The 22,259-nt window shown below is 45.3% G+C and overlaps 1 protein-coding gene across 1 annotated transcript in view; it reads left to right on the plus strand.

The window, feature by feature from the left end:
- Nucleotides 1–5,390: 5,390 nt before the first annotated feature.
- The window catches only part of LOC144684289 (carboxypeptidase D-like), a 181,371-nt gene continuing 164,502 nt past the window's right edge, over nucleotides 5,391–22,259 (plus strand). Inside the window, exons 1-2 of the mRNA XM_078547917.1 lie at nucleotides 5,391–5,469; nucleotides 15,882–15,998. Coding sequence (XP_078404043.1) covers nucleotides 5,391–5,469; nucleotides 15,882–15,998 — 196 coding nt within the window. The remainder of the gene's footprint in view (nucleotides 5,470–15,881; nucleotides 15,999–22,259) is intronic.

The raw sequence follows: 22,259 nt of genomic DNA on the forward strand, positions 1-22,259 counted from the left end.
TTAAAGTTTCATGGCTGCGTCTCTATGATATGACCCTGATCACAGAGTACAAGTGAGCCATCATCGGCCACACAGGAATCAGACATTCTCCGAGGCTATGTGAAGATCTGTGGAATGTCCTCACTGCATGTCGTCATCATCCTCCTGCAATTGAGCAACTATTAGGGCCTCCACAGCATCTCCATGGCAGGAGCATTATCAAAGGGAGTATGTGCATTGCCATAAGCCAGACTGGAGTCAAACGTTCAGAGCTGCAATGTGAGGGTCTATGGTGTCTCCTCACTGCATGTCGTTATCATCCTCCACAAATCTAGCAGCTTCCCAAGGGCCTCCCGAATGCGCCTGCCTCATCTGGCCAGTGTGAGGGTCTCATCCTTGTCATCGTCACCTTCGAGAACTTCCTCACCCTCATTTCTGTCAGCGTCCTCCTCATCAAAGACCTCCAGCTCCTCCTCAGCCAGCTCCTCTCCCCGTTGCAGCGCCAGGTTGTAAAGGGTGCAGCAGACAATGACAATGCGTGACACCCTCTGTGGACCATATTGCAGGGTTCCACCAGACCGGTCCAGGCTCCAGAACCTCATTTTCAGCATCCCGATGGTTTGCTGCACCAAGTTATGAGTTGCAGCATGAGCCTCATTATACTGTCACTCTGCTGCAGTCGGAGGCCGCTGCACGGGTGTCATCAGCCACGGCTTCTGCAGGTAGCCCTTGCCCCTGTTGGTCTCACACCAGTTGCACATTCAGTGAATGGAATCCCTGCGGTTGACATAGATAACTGTGTGTTGCAACGGAGATCTGAGCGCCATGTGAGTGCAGCCGATGGAATCCTGCACCCGAGATCTGGGCAAATCCAATCGCTCTTGCATCCAGGCTCTCCTGGTCCCGGGCAAAATGCACAAAGTTGTGTGCCTTCACGAAGATGACATCTGTGACCTCATGGATGCATTTGTGGGTGGAGACTTGTGATTTCGCACAGAGACCACCTGTGGAGCCCTGAAAGGAGCCACTGGCGTAGAAATTGAGCGCCACAGTCACTTTCGCAGCCACTGGCAGTGGATGCCCTCCATGTCCCTATGGTGCCAAATCCTGCAGTAGCTGGCAGATGTGATTGACCAGTTCCGTAGACATGCGCAGTCTTCAGTGACACTAATTCTCAGTCATCTGCAGGAATGAAAGACAGTGTCTATAGACCTTGGGTCTAGCTAGGTGCTGACCAGCGACAGCTTGCTGTAGTTCTTTGATGGTGTGTGCGGGAACCCCAGCCTCCCCTTCTTCCAGAGGGTGCTGCTCCTCCCTCTGCACAGCCAGGCACCTCCGTCGCTCTGTTCTCCATCGTATTCACTCTCTGTAAGCCACGAGGCATACAGCTAGGTCATCAGACTGCATGATCCTGATGTACTCCTCCTGCAGGATGAAAGGGAGAGACATGTGGGTTAGCATGGGTGTACTAAGAACCTGTCTTTGTTGAGTCTGAAGGCCCCTTAATGCATCCTGGAGAGTGCTGGTCACCACTTGGATAGCCATAGACTAGTGCGCTGCATGGCTGCCCGAAACCCCACCTACCTGCGCCCCACTCCACCCGACCGATTGGCGGTAGCTTTGCTCACTGGACTGCATGCTGTGCTCTCAGTTCAGGCACAGGCATTCTCCTAACCCGCACTGCAAGGCTGCACTGTTAGCTTGAAAAATGGGGGAGACTGGTCCAAACCAGGATGATGACATTGCAAGAGGCTGTGAGCACCTCCAACAGTGACTGCTCCAGGGGCAGCTTTAGCAAGGAGATTGTACAATGTGCCCAGTCGTCCAACTGTTCTTCAGTCTAGTAAAACACTCAATAGTTTGCAGTCTGTTCCTGAGAGGTGAAAAGCTCTGGAGCACTTAGTGGCACTTTGATGCCTCTGCATTGCTTCAGTGGGCAGAGAAGTTAGAGGCCCCATTCCAACTATATCAATGTGGCTGCTGCCTGAACTGTCTCAGCTGCAGTGGAATGGTTACTTTATACAAGGTTTCCCTAACGCATGACTGCTTCCTTCGCCCACCCCGCAAGTGCTTGTGCTCTACCTTCAATCACAGGGCAACCCTTGCCCCGCCCCCAAGTCACCTCAACCTCAGGACAGCCCTTGCCCCCATCCCCAACGCGCCTCAATCACAGATCAGCCCTTGTGCCCCACCCCCACCAATGCCTCAACCTTGAAGTCCAACAGGTGACCCAGGTTAGTGCTCTGTTACGTTACTGGGTACTCACCTCCGAGTTCCTCTCAAAAGTGCAGCCCGCCAAGTGCACACTTTTTATATGATGTTATGAAACACACGCTGATGTGGGCGGACGATCCTGTGGGGTAGGGAGCAGATGATCGCAAACTGGTTTCACGATATTGTGAAACTGATTTTTGGACTTCTTGTCATGTTGTCCGCTTACGTCACCAAACAGGCCAGAAACCAGCAGGCATGGAAAATCCTGGCCCTGGACACATAATAATCCAGAGAACGTGAGTTCAAATCCCACCATGTCAGTTTGAGGATTTATGTTCAGTTAAAAATAAATCCCAGAAATAAAAAGATGGTTTATCAGACAAAAAGTGACCCCGAAAGTGTCTGAATGTCTAAAAACCTAATTAGTTCATTAATGGCCTTCTAGGGAAGGAGGCAGTCTGGCCTATGTGTGATTCCAGTCCCACACCAAAGTGGTTGTCTATTAACTGCCCTCTGAAGTAGCCTGTCAAACCACTCAGTTGTGCTATGGGAGGGCAATATATATAAATCCTGATAGTGATGTCCACATCCCAAGATTGAACTAATATCCAGAACACGTCTCGTGTGCAGAAACTTGTGAATATGTAAATTTCCTGCCTTCTCAATCAGGGAATGTTGCATGATGATTTGGGGAAGAGGATTTATTTTTAAATCAATGCTGGTATGCTACTTTTATCTGACTGTTGCATTCACAATGAGATAAGTTTAGAAGAGAATCAGATCCCCCATGGTCCAGACAGGAGTCAAGACCGAGTGTACCTTCAGTTAAAGGGGGTAAATACATAGGAATAATTGCACAAATATTACATGGAATTAGTTAGAATTTACAGCGCAGAAACAGGGACTTGGCCTAACATCAGCTCCGCACCAGTTTCCTCCGACTCTACAAAAGCAAAATACTGTGGATGCTGGAAATCTGAAATAAAAAGAGAAAATTCTTCAAATATTCAGCAGGGCTGGCAGCATCTGTGGAGTGAAGAAAATAAAGTTAATATTTCAGATCCGTGACCTGTGTAATGGAAATATAAACCTAAGGACAGAATTCATGACTCTAAATCGGTGTCATTGTCAGTGTTTTCTCACCTTCTAATGCTGTTTTACCTGAAGATTGAAGATCTTGTCTCTTCGTGTTAGATGTCCATGGAAGATCAACTAAAACACATGTAAAAACCTGGAGCTGCACACATTACACTGCAGATGACACATTGTTACGCATGCAAATGTATGCATCACACTTTTTATGTCGTGATTTTAATATGAGGCAGGGTGAGGAGACAGGCCTCAAGTCTACCTCAGCCAGAATGGGGAGTGAACCCAGTGTTGTTGGTGTTATTCTGAACTATACACTAGCCATCTAGCCAACTGAGCTAACCAAATCCAATTGTGCTTGTGTAAATATATAAAAGCAAGAAACACAGTCTAACCTTTAATTGATGTAAGGATTTGCCTCTAATTACTCTCTAGCTGACCCAGGAAGGCACATCGTGTGAGATGTGATACACAGCTATACCTCGGCAATAAATAATTATATTATGTATTGTTCTTCTAAAACAAACTGGCATTTATATCTTCCCTGCTATCCCAACCGAATCATTGGACATGGTGCAGAAGAGGAATGATCGGAGTTGGCATGGCTGATGGAGCTGTCTCCCAGGGAATGTGGTGGAAGAATGTGATGGAGATGGAGGTAATATATCAACATCGATAGAGGATTGGGTGATGGACAGGAAGCAGAAAGTAGGGATAAATGAGCTATTTTCAAGTTGGCAGACTCTGATTAGTGGAGTGTCACAAGGATCGCTGCTGGGGGTCTAAGCTTTTTTACCATCTATATTAATGACTTAGATGCAGAGACCAAGAGTAATGGTATTTAAGTTTGCTGATGGGAATGTCCCAGCATAATTCCTCCATAGCCAGCGGCTAGGGTTCAGCCATCCTCCATTACTAGTATCTGTTGTCTGAGAGAAATGGGAGCAGTGGTTAAGACTGAAAATTGTTATACTCAATGTTAAGGCTGAAAGGCTATAAAGTGGCTAGTGGAAAGATGAAGCACTGTTCTTTGAGCTTGTGTTGAGCTTCATTGAAATAATGTAGGAGGCCAAGAATGGAGGAGCCAGAGTGGGAGTAGGATGTGGCAAACCATTGGAAGGTCAGGGTCACGCTTAGAGACTGAATGGAGCAATGTGATCACCCAATCTGGTTTTGGTATCACCAATGTAGAGGATACCACATTGTGAACAGAGAATGCAGTCTACTGAGTTGGAAGAAGTATCAGTAAGTCACTGTTTCCCTTGGAAGGTATGTTTGGGATCCTGGACAATGAGAAGGGAGGAAATGAAGGATTCGTGTTATATCTCCTGTGCTTGCATGGGAAGGTTTCAAATGGAAGGAAGCAGGTTTTGGGGAGTGATGAAAGAGTGGACCAGACTTTCGCAGAGGGAAAGGCCCCTTCAGAATGTTGAAAAAGTGTGAGGGGTGGGGGATGGTGGCAAAATGCATTTGGTTGTGCTGGAGATGGCGGAAATGGAGAAGGAAGATACATTGAATACAGAGGCTGGTGGGGTGGAAGGTAAGGAAGGGCAAGGGGTAACCTATCATGATTCAGTGAGGATGGAGAAGGGATGAGGGTGGAAGTGCAGGAAATGGGAAAGACATGATCCAAAGCCCTGTCAAACTTGGTGAAGTACAAATCGTTGGCAAACCAAGACATATTGAAAGCTCTGGTGTAGAAGATGACATTGTCGGAACAGATGTGATAGAGAAGGAGAAACTGGAAGAATGGAGTAGAGTTCTTACATGAAGCAGTATGTGAGGAAATTTAATTAAGGTGGATACCTGAGTTGGCGGGTTTGTAGGAAACAGACAATCCCCAGAAATGGCTATAGATAAGTTGAGGAAGGAAAGGAAAAATGGCAATGGACCATGTGAAAGCGCAATTAGAGACAAGTTGATAACTGAGATTATACTTAAAACAAGGCATACCGAGACCTGGTACCCATTGAAAAACCAGAAATTAATTTTCAGTTTATCAATCAAGCTACATTTGCAGTAGGGTAAACGATGGTACATTTACTTCTGTCATGAAAGACAGCTCTAAAGTTGAAATAAATGATGCAGCCATAGCATCACTAGTAGAGATGGCCAACACCAAGAGTTGGTTTGTGGACTGCGGCTTCAATGTAACAGATAAGGGGCAGATTGCTGTTGAAGATGGAGGTGACTATTATTTTTATGGTCAATGGTGAGGAGGGTGGCTATTGTGCTCACGCTCGGTCTAAACAACCTAGAGAAGTGCTTTCACTCCTGCTAACTTGCACAGACCTTCCCCAGCCACTTGGGAAGCTGCTGATCCAGGTACCTTGTCACAAATTTGAAATGCCAATAAATTCATGTTTATTTGAACGTAAATGTGGTGCTGTAGAAATCACCCCACAAAATAAGGGTGGTGGTTTCCACAGCAACGGGAGCTGTAGTGAGCATTACAGAGTTGTTGCAAGGCATAGCTCTCTGTAGAGGTGCAGCAACCCATAGCTTTCACACCAGGCATCACCAGTTACTTCACATTTACATTTACTTACCTTTACATTGCAGAGACAATGAGTAATACCCTGAATTTAATGAGGGTCAATTACAAATTGATTGCAAGTAAATTGCTTTTCCTGCATGTTAACACTGTGCTATAATTAATGACTTTCCAGCTAACAAGTACCTTAGGGCTGAGAAAGCACGTGCACACTCAAAGAATTCAATTCACACTCTACGAAAACCTTGACAGATGACTTTCTGTTCTGTTTTTAATTACAGCCAAGAGATCCCCTATACTTTTCAGGATCTTGAGGGTCCTTTCACTTCTCCTGGGACAAAATCAAGATGTGCCACAGCTCTCAAGAATTCACTCTGTTTCTCCTCATGTTTCCAAGTCTGGAACTTAGACTTGCACAATTCTTTATCTTTGTGAGGATTCCACTGTTGATCTCTTTCACTAGCTTCACCAGGCAGATCTGACAATTGTAATTCATCACGAATTTGGACTTTTTGTTCCAAGCATGGGCCCCACTCAAAATTTCTGTCTAGTGACTCCAAATCAGGAACACCACTGGTTCCTATTGGTCTCTATGATCCTTGTTCTGGCTGCCAGCAAATGCACAACTACCTTTTCATAGTCTTCCAAGCTGACTAACTGTTTCTGTGAGAAAAACACACAAATACCACACCCCAAAAAAGACTGCCTCCCTCCAAACTATGTTCACGGCAATGTGGCACACCTGAGATGTCCCAGATAGATATTTCAACCAATTAACCTCAATTCCCAAACTTTTCGTTTGATCTGAAAAGTACATGGATACTTAAGACCTTCCCTTGTTTACCCATTGCTTTTCAACCTTTCTATGATCTGGGGGATTACATGAATAATTCACATCTCTAACAAAGACATGACATTTCTTGTCAGATTTACTGTCTTCAGATTCCCAGCTAAATGGACCCAGCTTCCCATTTCACCCTTCTAACTCTGACCTTGTAAGTACATATGAACATTGAGGGTTTATACTATCCAGATTATGTCAAAGGAAGCGCATCATTGCAACCCCTGGGTTATGCTATCTTGTACCTATATAATAGCAGACCCCCAAAACATTTGTTTTGTAAATGGTATCTTTATTGCAACAGTACTTCTTTATATCCCCATCTCATGCCATTCCATCCTTCTCATGCCATCCTTCTCATGTTATACCCATCCCATTCCTTTCAACCCTTTTATATGATCCCCTTCCTATCACCCATTACATCCTTTCTTCCTGTGCCATTCCATCCCCCGTTCCATATCACACATGCATTCCCCCTTCCCATTCCATTCCCCCTTCCCATTCCATTCCCCCTTCCCATTCCATTCCCCTTTCCATTCCATTCCCCTTCCCATTTCATTCCCCTTCCAATTCTATTCCCCCTTCCATTCCATTCCCCCTCCAATTCCATTCCCCTTCCTATTCCATTTCCCGTCCCATGCCATCCCCACATCCTCTCCCATGCCAAGCTCCCTCCCCTCCTCTAGCCAGTGTAACATTGTTGGGCTCCCCTTATCTTTAAACCTGCAAAATATTTGTGGCGAAATTAGTATCTTTATTGCAAAAGTATTTCTTCAAATCTTTATCCCATGCCATTCTACCCTTTCCATGCTATCCCTCCCATGTCATACTCATCCCATTCATTTCATATTATCCTGATCCCTTCCCCCCCATGCCATTCCATCCCCCATTCTAACATTCCTATGCCTTCCCCCATTCTCCGATGCTTTCTGCTTGATGTTTGGTGAGATGGTTCTGAAAAATTCTGATGTTCTGCACCTGTGGGATGACTGTTGGCAGTTGGTTAATTAGATATTTTAAAACTTTATTGTCTCATGTGGGTACTGAGTATATCCAGGCATCATGCACCAACAGATGCATCCATCAAACTGACCAATCAAAATAATACAGGCAGACAAAAGCAGTATTATTTATTGAATAGGACTTTGTGAGTTGGCTCTGGAATATAAAAGATACACTTCCAGATTCTTTGATTTCCAAACAATTGGGGTTTGGGAGATTGAGGGCAACTGGGAGATTGGGCAGTTTGTAGAAGTGACTTGCAACCAGCCGAGGCAGGAGGAAATCAAGACCACCATAGAATGAAAAGAGCTAAGTGAAAGGATGGAAAGATGACACTAGACATTTGCAAGACTAATGAAGCATTTTTGGGATTCTTATGCAGTTCAGTAGAGTTCAGAGTTCTGAAAAGAGAGGCCCTCGGTCCTTTCAGTGTTAAGATAATACTTCCTGTAGCTCTTAATGTACCAAAGGCTATGTTGGAAGGTCCCCTGTCAGGAAAATAGAAATTACCTGTACAACTGCCTCATTGTCTTTGTTTAAGGCCCTTGGAGTTCATGGTATTCTCTCTAAATCTGTATGACAGATAAATGTTGTGACACTACTACTGATCCATGTGGATGAGGCGAGCAGAGTAAGGGAAGTTGCTGGTCTTTATTCTAGTTAGACATAACAAATGAACCCTCCTCCTACTACCCCTGGAGTACATTAAAGAAAGATTCATTTTCCTATTAAGCACCATTGTAGATATTAGTTAAAGTCACTTAGAAGAGGTTCTACCAGGGACTCAAATATTTTGTAAAGAACGACAAGGAAATCAATGAACATTCCCTAAAAGTTCTGTGATATTATCATGTAGAAAAACAAACCCAGTTCAATGTAACCAAATGCTGTTAAAGCTATTAGCATGATTGAGTGGCCTTAACTTTCTTACACCATAGAGGTTTTGTACTGGTTAAAAGTTTCATAAACCTGATGTATGATTTGTACAGAAAAGACCAGGTTTCTCATTGTTGTCCACTCTTCTCTTAGACAGTCCCTCAGGATTGAGGGTGACTTGTTTCCACTCCTATTCGATGGGTTCTGAAATAGTTGATGAGTCCAATGTGAGATCTGCAGGTAGTGCCACATGTGGGGCAGGTGGTGCATGTAGGGTTGGGTAGATGGGTTGTTTGGAGGTTTGTGCACTCCCTCCAATGCCTCGACTTCACCTCTGCGCATTCCCGCCAAGTCTCTTGATGTGTTCGGTACCTTTCCAAATGAGCCTTCCCCATTTTGGTCGGTCACGAGCCACGATCTCCTATGAGTCGACGTATATGTTTGACCTCTTCAGGGGATGCTTTGAGGATATCCCAAAAGCATTCCCACTATTCTTCTGGGAGTCTCCTGTCATGACTGAGTTCCGAGCAGAGCAGCTGCTTCAGGAATCTGGTGTCAGGCATATGAATGACATGTCCTGTCCAGTGGAGCTAGTTTTCAGTGATTAGCGCCTTGATTCCGGGCAAGTTGGCTTGGAAGAGGATGCTACAGTTGATCCGCCTTTCTTGCCATCGGATTTGGAAGATCTTGCGAAGGCACCGCTGGTGGCATTCTCCTGTGCATTGAGGTTCCTGCTGCAGGTTGTCCAAGAATCAGAGGCATATAGGGACACGGGGATCACTGCTGCCCGGTAAATCTTGACCTTAGTCATGAGTTAAGATCCTAGTAATCAAATACTCTTTTCCTCAGTCGGCCGAAGGCTGAGCTGACGCAATGGAAGCAATGAAGTATTGGCCATTACATACAACCTGTCTGAAGAGAAGCACTTGTTTAGGAGCTTGTAGTTACTCAGGTTATTTGTAGCAACAGTTTGGTGTTTGGCAATACCTACTAGATTGGTATCTAAGATAATGCGTTAAAGCATGTCTTTTGTACATTGACAATACAGAACAGTGCCACCTTTTGACTCTAATGGAGGAATATTAAAGGATAGGAAATTGCCTAAATTTAAATTTGAGACTTCTGGTTTCCCAAAGAGAAGAGCCAGCCATACAAAAGAAGACTACTGGCCTAGAAGATAGAATGCAAGATAGATGGAACTGGAGTTTTACTCTGTTTACCTTTTGGGAATGTGCAAAACCTCACTGTGCCTGACTGACCATAAGTTTGTATGGGCATCATCCGAAAGTTAATCTGCCTTATGGAGGAGTGAAATATTCTGGGAAAGTTTGAAAATGAAATTACTCCTAATCAGAGGGATTGCAACAAGCTGACTGTCTCTGAACGGGTTTATTCTAAATCTCAGAATTTAGAATTCTGGAAATTCTTGTACATTGGTGCAAAGATCCATTGTACGCTGAATATAATACATGGTCGTGCACTGAAATTAAATAACTCCCTCAGGTATTTTGCACAAATCCCACACTTACAGAATGATGGATACTCCGACTTCACAGCAAAAGGGACAAATGAATTTAGTTTGAGGACTTATAGAAGTGATACAAGTCAAGAGAGGCATTCTACATCTCTTTTTAGGTTTGAAACTTCAGCTCATTAAAGGATAAATTTAAAGTGGGATTAAACTGATTGGAGTTAACTGCCGCACAAGCCACTTGCAGTACAAAGCTATTTGTGTCTCCGTAGACTGGCCTGACATTGTTGTATAATGCTTATTACGTTCTATTTTTATGTTTAAACCGGCCAATCCTATAGTCTGTCCAAGTGACATTGCCTAATTGGGGCCAATTATGGCCCCAAACTGAGTCCCCATCAACTCATTTCACTGAAGGCCCTCAACCACTGCCAGATAAAATGTTTTCATCCCATCCATCTAGGTTAAATACAAGCCCAGGTTCAAGAGGAGACAGTGAAATGCTTTCATTCACAGACCCATTAGCACCAACACTTGTAATTTTTATTTCAAAGAAACTAGGTAAATGGATAGTTTTTCCCAGAATCTCAAAGAGAGAGCACAGGCAAAGCTGCTCCATTAGACAACTGGAGACTCGTCTGCAGCAAAAAAGAAAAGAAAGACTTGCATTTTAACTGTGCCATTCACTACCTCATAATGTCTTAATGTGCTTTACAATCAATGAAGCACTTCATGAAGTGTAGTCACAGTTGTGATGTAGGAAACGTGGCAGCCAATTTACATACAGCATACTTCCATACACAGAAATGTGATAATGACCGGATAATCTGTCTTGCTTTATTGATTGAGGGATAGATATTGGCCAGGACATTGCGGATAACTTCCCTACTCTTCTTTAAATGGTGTCATGGGATCTTTTATGTCCACCTTAGGGAGCAGTCAGGGCCTCCGTTTCAACATCTCATCCAAAAGACAGCGCCTTCAACAGTGCAGCATTCCCTTAGTATTGAGCGGGAATGTGCCCAAATCCCTGGAGTGGGACTTGAATCTACAACTTTCTGACACAGAGCCAAGACTGTCACCAAATCAGCTACAGCTGGCACCATAGAATTCAGAGCAAAAAGAGGAATTCTTTCAGAAGACAGTTCTTCAGTAATCTGAAGAATCTATAGCTGGGACAAGCAAAGGGTGAGACTGATGAATTAGTGTTAGCTGTACTGAATGGACAATGGACAAAGCTTGACTGCTACCAGGCTGAGAATGATCAAGAAGTTCCTTTAAGGGAACTGTAACTAAACTATTAAATAAGGTATTTCAATAGTTTATTTTAGTCATGACCCTCTGTGGCATTTTCTCAAATGTGCAGCTTGTTACGAACGGGTGAGGAGGAATGATCTGGCTCCCCTTTTTACCAGCCTCCTCGGTTGGTGCAATAAGGTTTGTGTAAAATTCTTTCCCCGTGGATACCTTTTCCCAGTCCAAATGTATTTACTTTTTATAAGAAGCCAATTTAACCAGGCTTCCTTGAGTCAAAGAAAGAATAAATTTATTAGTTACTGAAACCTGAGAAAAATTAACACACACACACACAAATTAAATGAGAAGTTAAGATTCCAAATAGAAGTTTAAAAAGAATATACAAATCTGTCCTTGGCTTGTCTGTGAGGTGTAAATGGTGGTACATTGTGGTTGTTAAGTTGGGTGATTTCAGTAGAGCTGACTTTGGCAGATTCGAGTCGGTTGGAGACACTTGTTGGCTTGTCCCCAGAGGGAAAGATGACCTGGATGTCTCTGAGGGGTAACTGAAGAAGCTATCCTGTTTCTTTCTGCTTGCTGCCTGCTAAACAACCTGCCTCCGGCAAGAGAGAGAGAGAGAGAGAGAGATCCTGTTGTTGCTCTTTTTTCTTCTGACACAGTCACTCATTGGTCTTCAGCCAGTTTTTAACCCATTTTCTCTGCGTATTCCTGGGTGGTGCGGGGTTGGGTGGGGGGGGGGGGGGGTGAAATAGGCATGTCTTACATCTACAGTGCATTTTGCTTTCACCTCAGAACTTTTTCACGCATCCTGAGATATAAATCAACAGGAGATGGGTTTTTGGATATCCTGATGAGATGTAGGAAACAGTCCATTGTCTCCACAACACAGGAGATTAAAGTTGAGCTGTTTGCATTTTCCATACCTTTCTTTCAAGTAGCTCTGTTTGAAGTGGGCCTTGATACCTCTTCAGGTGCTAAATTCAATGTTCTTAGGTCAGGTCTGTCAGTATAATCCACATAGGAATTTTCTAGAAAGTGGTCCCTTTATAGGATCAGCTATCTTTTGATCAGTTTCTTTACTTGCATTTCTTTAAAAAACACAGGTCTTCCTTAAAAAGTTCAATGTGCCCGTAGATAGTTGGTGAAGCTGCAGCCCACTTTCGTAACAAGTTATACTACTGTAATACTTTTGCAGCTCCCCACCTAACGTACTGCCATTTTATCTTATGTCTACCTTCCTGTTGACTTCAACATAGACAGGGGCTGTTTTGGTAAAGGTGTGGCTGGGTGGGATACCTTCCACAGAATGCTGGGCTGAAACGAAAACCATGTCAGGAAGCAGATGTGAAAATAATGAGCTCCTGAAAATTGAACAGTCCCTGTATTTTTAAAGATTTTTTTTGTTGACTGTAATAAGGTGCAAACTCCAACAGATGGCTCAGAAAAAAAGTGCACCACCTAATGTGATGCTGAGGCATACAGAGCAGGAAGATCCCAGGATAAATCAATGTCCTGTGCTGTGTTAGCTGATCACAGTTTAGAGGGTAATTGCTCTTGGTGCCATTGGGCTAATTTAAGAAGGGGAAGCCCTGGGTCATTTTGTTTCTCTCCGCTGTCTGAAGGCAATTTCAGTTCAACACTGCTGTTCATCCTGACTTAATACATTCGAGGACAAGGGAGTCAATTCTCTTGATCCGTAGGCTTTAATGCTAAAGAAAAAAATGTGCCTTTCATTCATAGCTTACTGTTAGAGATAATGCCTTTCAGATAGAACATTGAACTGAAGTCCCGTCTGCCTGTTCAGGTAGGCAGTAAAGACTCAATTTAAGTAAAGAGAAGGAACCCCACCCTGTGTCTTGGCCAATATTCTTCCCTCAACCTTCACCTTCAAAAGCATTCGGCTCATCCAAACATAGAAACGGGCATAGGCAATTAACCCTTTGAGCCTGTTTCACCATTCAGTTAGGTCATGGCTGATCTATACCTCAACTCCATATCCCTCGATTCCTTACCAAGCCTACATCCATCAATCTCAGTCTTGGAAATGTGAATTGATCCACATCCATTTGGGAAGAGAGAGTTTGAGATTTCTACTCCCCTACCTGTGAAAAAGTACTTCCAGCTTTCACTCATAAATGGCCTAGCTCCAATTGTAAGATTGCGCACCCTTGCTCTTGGTTCCTTAATCTCCTAAACTTGAGGGGATATAACCAAATTGAACAAAATGCATTTGTCTATATACGGGTGCACTTACAATAATTCATGTGAAGCATTTGGGATGTCTTTGAAAACCTTTAGAAACACAAGTCTTTTTTTTCTTAGAATTCAGCGCACAGATGTATTTATCATCAATTGGAGTCACCACGTAAAAGTTTCTCACTTCATCACACAGGAATGCCAAGTGGGAACAGACAGACTGAACCAGGCAATTTTATTGAAGTTTAGGGAGGAGGCCGTGAAACAACCCAGGTTATTCCCACACTGTATTGTAGAACCAAGGTAATCGTGTGTGAACCAAAATTTAACAGCTGGGGTGGCGGGGGCGTGGGGGGGGAGTGGTTTCAAGATACCTGCGGCATGGGGTCCAATTTTCACTCCTTTTGCCATGGTGTTAACGGGGTGATGATGGCCTAAAAATGGAGCAAGTAGCCCCAGTTAACATTGGTGATGCAGCCAACTCAAATCTGAAATAAATATAAAAAAAATACTGGATACTCAGCAGGTCTGGCAACATCTGTAGAGAGGGAAACAGAGTTAAGAGGCAAAATTTAAGGCCCGCACATGAGGTGGGAAGAGGGTTGCGGGGTGGGCAGTGGCTGGTAAAATCGCAGGGTGCCGCGGTGGAACTGCTCCTTGACCATGACCCGTCATTAGGCAATTTTCCCGATGGTGGAAACAGGATATCGGAGGTGCACAGATGGGCAGCAAGTTTGAATACGCAATTAGGGGCCATTTTACCAGGCCTTTGGTATTTTGCATGGGGAGGCCACCAGCTGAATGTAGATAAGGTTGTTTTTTTAAGCAAAAGACAGGCTGTGGGCAGGGAAATCAGCCCCTGCGGCCCCAGTGATTCCATCGGAGGAGTTCCCCTCCATCGGTAGCAATTTTATGTTTTTTTCGATTTTGTTCGACTGCAGGACCCCTTCCTCCCTCTCTAGTGGTCGCCATCCCTGGTGGTGCTGCAGTGCCTCTAATTGGCAGCGGGCAATCCTCCTGAACAGGATGACACCCCCTGCAGCAGTTGCTTAATTAACTGCCACCTGTAAGATGGAGAGGGAAGTCCTGCCAGCTTTCCGTGCATGCTGCTGACATGTAGTTCTGGCCGAGTTTGTGACCTAAACGGTTTTGACAAAACCCTGGCCAACAGATCAGGGGCCAATAGCCAGGACTTTCCGCCCCGGTTTGCGGCGGTCATGTTTGGCGGCGTGATAGGAAAATATCGTGAGATGGCTCTAATTGTGTTCCCTGGCAACATAAATCCAGGACGCGATTTGTCCCCTCCCCCATGAGCGGCGGGCCGCGTTTCCCGCCATGCAATGTCGGGAACTTAACTTTAAAGCATTTGCACCTCATTATTGTGCCCACTCGCCAGAATCATCCCCCCGCCCCCCACGTCAAATTGAATTCCCACGTTGGCGTGACTTCAGAATGACATGATTTACAACTGCCTTTAAAAGGCGTGTAGCTGGCAAGCTGAACTTTGAGGGGAACTCGGAGGTGAGCGCACACAACCTTGCGCAGCACTCACGAAGACAGCCTGTAGGACATCAAGGAAGAGGTGCCGCGCATTCGGTGCAGGGGGTGGGGAGCACAGGCAAGCTGCTTTTTCCCGGCTGGCTTTCAGTGTGGTGCCAGGGCAAGGGCTCCAGTGTGGGTGGGGCCAAGGGGTGGGGGGTTAGGGGGGGCAAGGCAGCATAGGCTGATGGAAGTACACAAGCATACGTCAGGGTGGGGGAAGGGGTGTGGGAGGGTGAGGGAAGTGGCCACGCACTTGCCAAAGCTTGTCAAAGGTGAGCATTCTTCCGCAGCTGAGACTGTTCATCCATTGTCATGCTTAGGGTCGGGCATGCAAAGTTTTTCTGCCCACTCAAGCAGCACAAAAGCATGAAAGTGCCGTCAAATGCTCCAGAACTTTTCACCCCTCGGGTGCAGACTGCAAATTTTATGGGGCAGCAGAGCAATTGGCTGACTGGGATTGTACAATCCCCTTGTGAGAGGTGGGCATGGAACAGTCACTGGTGGAGGTGCTCACAGCCCCTTGCAATGTCTTTACTAAGGTTTGGACCAGTAACCCTCATGGTTCAAGCTAACAGTGCAGCCTTGCACTGCTGGTTAGGAGAATGCCTGTGCCTGAGCTGAGAGCACAGCGTGCAGTCGAGTGTCCGAAGCTGCAGCGACTTGGTCAAGTGGAGTGGGGCGGAGGTGGGTGGGGTTTTGGACTGCCATGAAGCACACTAAACATTGGTCATCCAAGTGGTGGCCAGTACTCTCTGGCATGCGTGAATAGGCCTTGAGATGCAGCCGGAGCCGGAGATTTAACCAAGAGAGGTCCTTAGCAGACATATGCTGACCCTTGCATCTCTCTCTTTGATACTGCAGGAGCAGAACATCAGAATCATGGAGTCTGATGATCTAGCTGTATGCCTTTTGGCTTACAGGGAGCCGAGAAGAAGGAGAAGATCGCAACGGAGGCACCTGGCTCCACCAAGGGAGAAGTATCACCCTCAAGATCGAGGGGTGGCAGGGCCTCCTGGGGACGCAGCTGCAGATCCACAGTCAGCCGTCGCTTGTAGGCACCTCGCTAGACGCAGGGTCTATAGACGGCGCTTGTCATTCCTGTAGATGAGTGAGAACCAGTGTTGGCGAAGAGTGCGCATGTCTAGGGAACTGATTAGTCACATATGCCACCTTCTGCAGAATTTGGCACCGCAGGGGCTTGGAGGGCACCACTGCCAGTGGCAGTGACCGCAGCGCTCAATTTTTATGCCAGTGGCTCCTTCCAGGGCTCCAAAGGTGACCTGTGCAGGATCTCTCAATCCTCTACCCACAAGTGCACCCAGGAGGTCACGGTCGCCATCTTCATGAAGGCACAGAACTTTGTGCATTTCGACTGGGATCAGGCAAGCCAGGAAGCAAGTGCACTGGGATTTGTGGAGATCTCTGGTTTTCCACAGGTGCAGGGTGCCATCGACTGCACACATGTGGCACTTAGATCTCCATGGCAACAGGCAGTCAACTACATCAACTGCAAGGGCTTCCACTCGCTGAATGTTCAGCTGGCCTGCGACCACCACAAATGCATCCTACAGGTCTGCGCACGATTCCCTGCAAGCATCCATGACTCCTACATCCTCAACAGGTCTCTGATCCCTGACATCTTCCAGCGTCCAGAGAGGCTGCAGGGTTGGCTCCTCGGGGACAAGGGCTACCCACAGAGGACATGGCTGAGGACCCCCATGCGAGGGCCTCAGACTGGAATCTTGCCACTATTAGGGCCTCCACTGTGTCTCCATGACATGAGCCAGCCTGGAGCAGCCCTGGTCTGTAGACACGAAGTAGGCTGCACTCTGGTGCACTTTAAATATGGTGCCCGGAGTGAGGAAGCGCCGAGGTAGTGGTGTGGCGGGCAAATCCAATCCCGCCCACTAGTGATCCGGCGTGTTTCCCATGCATGCATTATTAATGAGGCGGGTGCGCTGGGAATGAGAATATACAGCGCAAAAACCCGCCACTGAAGCCGGTGGGAAAAACATCTTTTATCAGGCCCACCACCGCACTTAATACAATTTAGGGAAAATTCCACCCTATGACATAAATCAGATCTGAAATGCCAGTCGGTCACCCAAAAGTCAAATCAAGCTCCTGTAGTTCTGACGTTGCTGTTGCACTTAACCCACTTATGATATACTGGCTAAACAGCAAATTGGTTGAAGGTCACACATTATGACTTCAATTTTCACCCTTTGACTTTGATGATGGGCTTATGGGAGAACTTAATCTCTGGCCTACGTATAGCCAAATGAAACAGCAGCCATTTATGTTGCTTCTGCATTGTTCCTGTTTCAGGAAGGAGGTGGGGGACTAGGGTATGAGGAATTGGCTTTGGGAGTCTCTGGAGGGACTACTCAAGCTGCAGTTACGTCAGAGCCCAAATGCTGAATTTGGAGAACCAGTTGAGAATCAAGTGTAATTGGACATACTGCCCTCCCTGCCCAATTCACCCAGTCACATTCCTGTCAAGCCCAATGCTCCACGTGGAAGGGTATAGCCTCTCCGGATTTATCCTCATAAGGTGGCCTTGGTTCCCTTGGCTGCACAAATGACCATGTGATATGGAGAAAATCCTTCTAGACATGCCAAAGGACCACTGCCGTCTGGTGACATAGCTACAAGACCCTGCCAGTTGTGTGCAGCAAAGGTGATAGGCCAGGCTCCTGGATAATGGTGATTGAAGAAGCCAAATGATCTGTTTTCATTATAGGTGAATCTAGGATATTTTACTGCCATTTTGGAGACTGATTATGAATTGCAACTGGTGAATTTGGTGATATGAAGGCATCACTGCATTGGTGGCTGCATTGGTAGACTTATCAGAATTAACTCTAAAGATGGAATGTTCACACTGCCACAGATAGCAGGTAAATTTGATAAGACCCCACACTGCCAGCAATGATCCATACTGTTGACATGGCCTGTGCCAAGGCCCCTCACCACAGCTAAAACCCCATAAAGCTGGCAAAGCCCTACACCGATGGTAAAGCTCCACATTGAATGAGCATATATTGGATCATGGCAAGATGTGCTGCCCATGGTTTTCCATTCTTTAGTTTCAATATTTGAAAGGAATGAATGTGGTCCAAATGGGAGCGAGAATATTACCAACCAGTTGACAATCAGAAAGGTGTTGCTGCAGAGTTTGTTCTGGCTTGTGTCACCCTGAAGGAAGTCAAAGTAACAGCAAGATCTACTGTAGTGGTGATATGGATATCACCCTATTTCCTGTTAGGAAATAGAGATAGTTTGAGTAAGTTGTTGTAGTAACTGAAGGTATAGCCTCTCCTGCTGTCTATTAGGGCTCACGTGATGTTCTTGGAGGCTCTGACCAATAAGCCCTAAGTGTGGGTAATCTGGGGGTGGGCGGGGCTTCCTGTCAAGAATCCTGATCGAACATGTAGCATCTGAAAAGCTCTCTGTTATAAAGTTTACCAGTTTCTTGCTGAAACCTGTCCGGTCCATCATGCCATAATATTTGGCGACAAGGGTGAAATAGCCCTGAAGCTGTATCTCACCTTGTGAATGTGAGTACTTAGAATCTTAAGAAAAAAGCAACGACTACTCACCAGTCATTTCACTTTTCGACAGAATCGATGCTTACGATGCGACTATTGGAAGACTGGAACTAGTACGTAGAGCGCTTTGGTTTTTATTTCATAGTGAACAAAATTACTGTGGAGGAAAAGCAGAAAGCCATCCTTTTGAGTTCATGTGGTAGCAAGACATATAATCTCATCTGCAGCCTGATGGCCCCAAACACGCCCAATTCTAAGTCCTTTGTTGAATTATTGGACCACGTGAAAATGCATTTCCAGCAAAGCCATCCATAATAATGCAATAGTTTAAGTTTAATTCCAGAGTTGGCCCCCGGAGAGTCCATTGCAACCTATGTAGCGAAGCTAAAGCAGTTGACAGAACACTGTGACTTTGGGGACACACTAAATGATATGCTGCGGCACTGATTAGTTTGTGGAGTTCTCGATGACGCCATTCAGTGCTGTTTACTCACAGAGGTCAACATGGATTTGAAGTGCGCCTGGAAATATCATTACCCATGGAAAGTGCTGCGAGATATTTGCAGGCTTTGCAACAAATACAACATGGCGCTGTTCTTCATGTGGGGCGGGAACCTACCACAGGGCGTGGTGTGAAAACACAGCATCAAATCGAACGGCAATGTCAGCTGTGAGAAACATGGAAAGGCCTGGTAGATACACTTCAGCAGCTACTCCAGGGTTAATGTGTTATAGATGTGGGGGTGACCATGTATCCGACACCTGCAGATTCAAGGAGGCAGAATGCCATTCCTGCCATAAGAAAGATCACGTGGTAAGGCAATGCAGGGCGAAGTTGAAACAGCCCATAAACCAGCCAGCCAACATGATTGAATTGAAAATGCAGCAGAACCTGAAGCTGCCAATACTGACATCTATTTCCTGTATAATGTCACCACTATAAAAACCGAACCTATCACTGTCACAATCCAAAACAAAAACAAAAATACCTGGAAAAACTCAGCAGGTCTGGCAGCATCTGCGGAGAGGAACACAGTTAACGATTCGAGTCCGTATGACTCTTCAACAGAACTAAGGAAAAATAGAAAAGAGGTGAAATATAAGCTGGTTTAAGGGGGGAGTGGGACAGGTAGAGCTGGATAGAGGGCCAGTGATAGGTGGAGATAACCAAAAGATGTCACAGACAAAAGGACAAAGAGGTGTTGAAGGTGGTGATATTATCTAAAGGAATGTGCTAATTAAGGGTAGAAAGCAGGACTAGCAAGTTACAGATAACCCTAGTGGGGGTGGGGTAGGGTGAAGGAATCGAAAAAGGCTAAAAGGTAGAGTTTAAACAATGTATGGAAATACATTTAAAAATAATGGAAATAGGTGGGAAAAGAAAAATCTATATAAATTATTGGAAAAAACAAAAAGGAGGGGGAAAATCAGAAAGGGGCTGGGGATGGAGGAGAGAGTTCATGATCTAAAATTGTTGAACTCAATATTCAGTCCAGAAGGCTGTAAAGTGCCTAGTCGGAAGATGAGGTGCTGTTCCTCCAGTTTGCGTTGAGCTTCACTGGAACATTGCAGCAAGCCAAGGACGGACATGTGGGCATGAGAGCAGGGTGGAGTGTTGAAATGGCAAGCGACAGGGAGGTCTGGATAATGCTTGCGGACAGACCGAAGGTGTTCTGCAAAGCAGTCACCCAGTCTGCGTTTGGTCTCTCCAATTGGAGATTCCGACTAGGCACTTTACAGCCTTCCGGACTGAATATTGAGTTCAACAATTTTAGATCATGAACTCTCTCCTCCATCCCCACCCCCTTTCTGATTTTTCCCCCTTCTTTTTGTTTTTTCCAATAATTTATATAGATTTTTCTTTTCCTACCTATTTCCATTATTTTAAAATGTATTTCCATCCATTGTTTTATCTCTACCTTTTAGCCTTTTTCAATTCCTTCACCCCACCCCACCCCCACTAGGGCTATCTGTACCTAGCTCGTCCTGCTTTCTACCCTTAATTAGCACACTCCTTTAGATAATATATCCACCTTCAACACCTCTATGTCCCTTTGTCTGTAACATCTTTTGGTTATCTCCACCTATCACTGGCCCTCTATCCAGCTCTTCTTGTCCCACCCACCCCCTTAAACCAGCTTATATTTCACCTCTTTTCTATTTTTCCTTAGTTCTGTTGAAGGGTCATTCAGACTCGAAATGTTAACTGTGTTCCTCTCCACAGATGCTGCCAGACCTGCTGAGCTTTTCCAGGTATTTTTGTTTTTATTTTGAATTTCCAGCATCCGCAGCTTTTTGCTTTTATCTTACTGTCACAATCCATGTTAATGGGAAGCCACTGATAATGGAGGTAGATACGGGTGCCTCAACCACAGATGTGGGAGAGCACAGTTTAAATATATAAATGAAGGTACCCAGCGACTGAATCTGGAGCGGACAACCGCTAAATTGAAGACATACACTGGAGAATCTGTACAGGTAAAGGGCATCACCACAGTGCCAGTGTCTTATAGGCAACAGACAGCCCAGATTCCAGTGATACTAGTGACAGGAGAAGCACCTAGTCCTTTGGGCTGAGACTGGTTACAGAAAAACAAACTTGACTGGTCTTAAATATTTCACCTGAAACCAGGAGGAGTTCCTGAGCTGCTAAGGAAATGTGACAGGGTATTTCAAGATGAGTTAGGAGAATTGAAGGACCTTCACATGCTGCAAAGATCCCTCAGGTCAAAGTTGGTTCCCCTGGAAAATCATGAAGAGAAACAAAATAAATTTAGTGCCATTCTGAACAAACTGAAGAAACAGTTGGCAGAGAAGATTCAACAACGTTCAATATTCCAGGAGGAAGCCAAGAGATACAAGAGATACTGAAGAGTTGAAGAAGCAGCTGAATGAAACAAAAGAGGCATTAGAAGGAAAAGTCGTAGAACTTTCCAAGATGCGGGTGGATAATGAAGCTTTGGGTAGCTCAACTACCAAACTGAACCAAGTTAAGATTTTACCAGACAGAAGCTTGGCCGACTGTGAAATCAAGATGAAGGACAAGGCAAAACTCGGCAGCAAACAAGAAAAGACAGAAATCAGATTAGAAAAGGCTAACCCGGGCCAATTAAGACCCGCCCAGCGTGATGTCCAGCGGGAAGCACTATGCGCTTCCTGTGCAGGCGGGGGGGGATTCCCCAAAAGCGAGAGTGTGCTCTTTTGCGCATGCGCACGGAAGAGCGCACATCTACCTGAGGCTAAGTGCTGCCTCAGGGAGATCGCTGACACTTTTAAAAATGTTAAAAATAGAAAAATAAAATCCTTAACATGTCCCCCTCATGTGACAATGTCACATGAGATGGGACATGTTCATAAATTATACTAAAACTTTATTAAACTTTTAAAATCCCTACATGAAACCTCATCCTGCTGGTGGATGAGGTTTCATGTTTTTTCTATTGCCCGCCGGGGCTCCTGGCCTGCCCATCAACCTTAAGGTTGGATGGGCAGATCCTTTAATTGTTTCAATGATCCCGTCAATGGCCTCAATGTGCCTTCCTGTTAATGGCCTTCCTGAAAATTTAAATGGGGCGGGATGACGTCAGGGGTTCCCCCCAATGTCATCCTGCGTCATTTTACACGTCGGCGAGCAGGCCCTGCCCCGTGCTCACCGATGGCAAAATTCAGCCCTAGAGCTCAAGGAGCTAGAATGAAGAGCATTGGATGCCGCAAACATACCATAAACCATTAATGAGTTTATCCAAT

Source organism: Cetorhinus maximus, chromosome 9, assembly GCF_964194155.1.
Source record: "Cetorhinus maximus chromosome 9, sCetMax3.hap1.1, whole genome shotgun sequence".
NCBI lineage: Eukaryota > Metazoa > Chordata > Chondrichthyes > Lamniformes > Cetorhinidae > Cetorhinus > Cetorhinus maximus.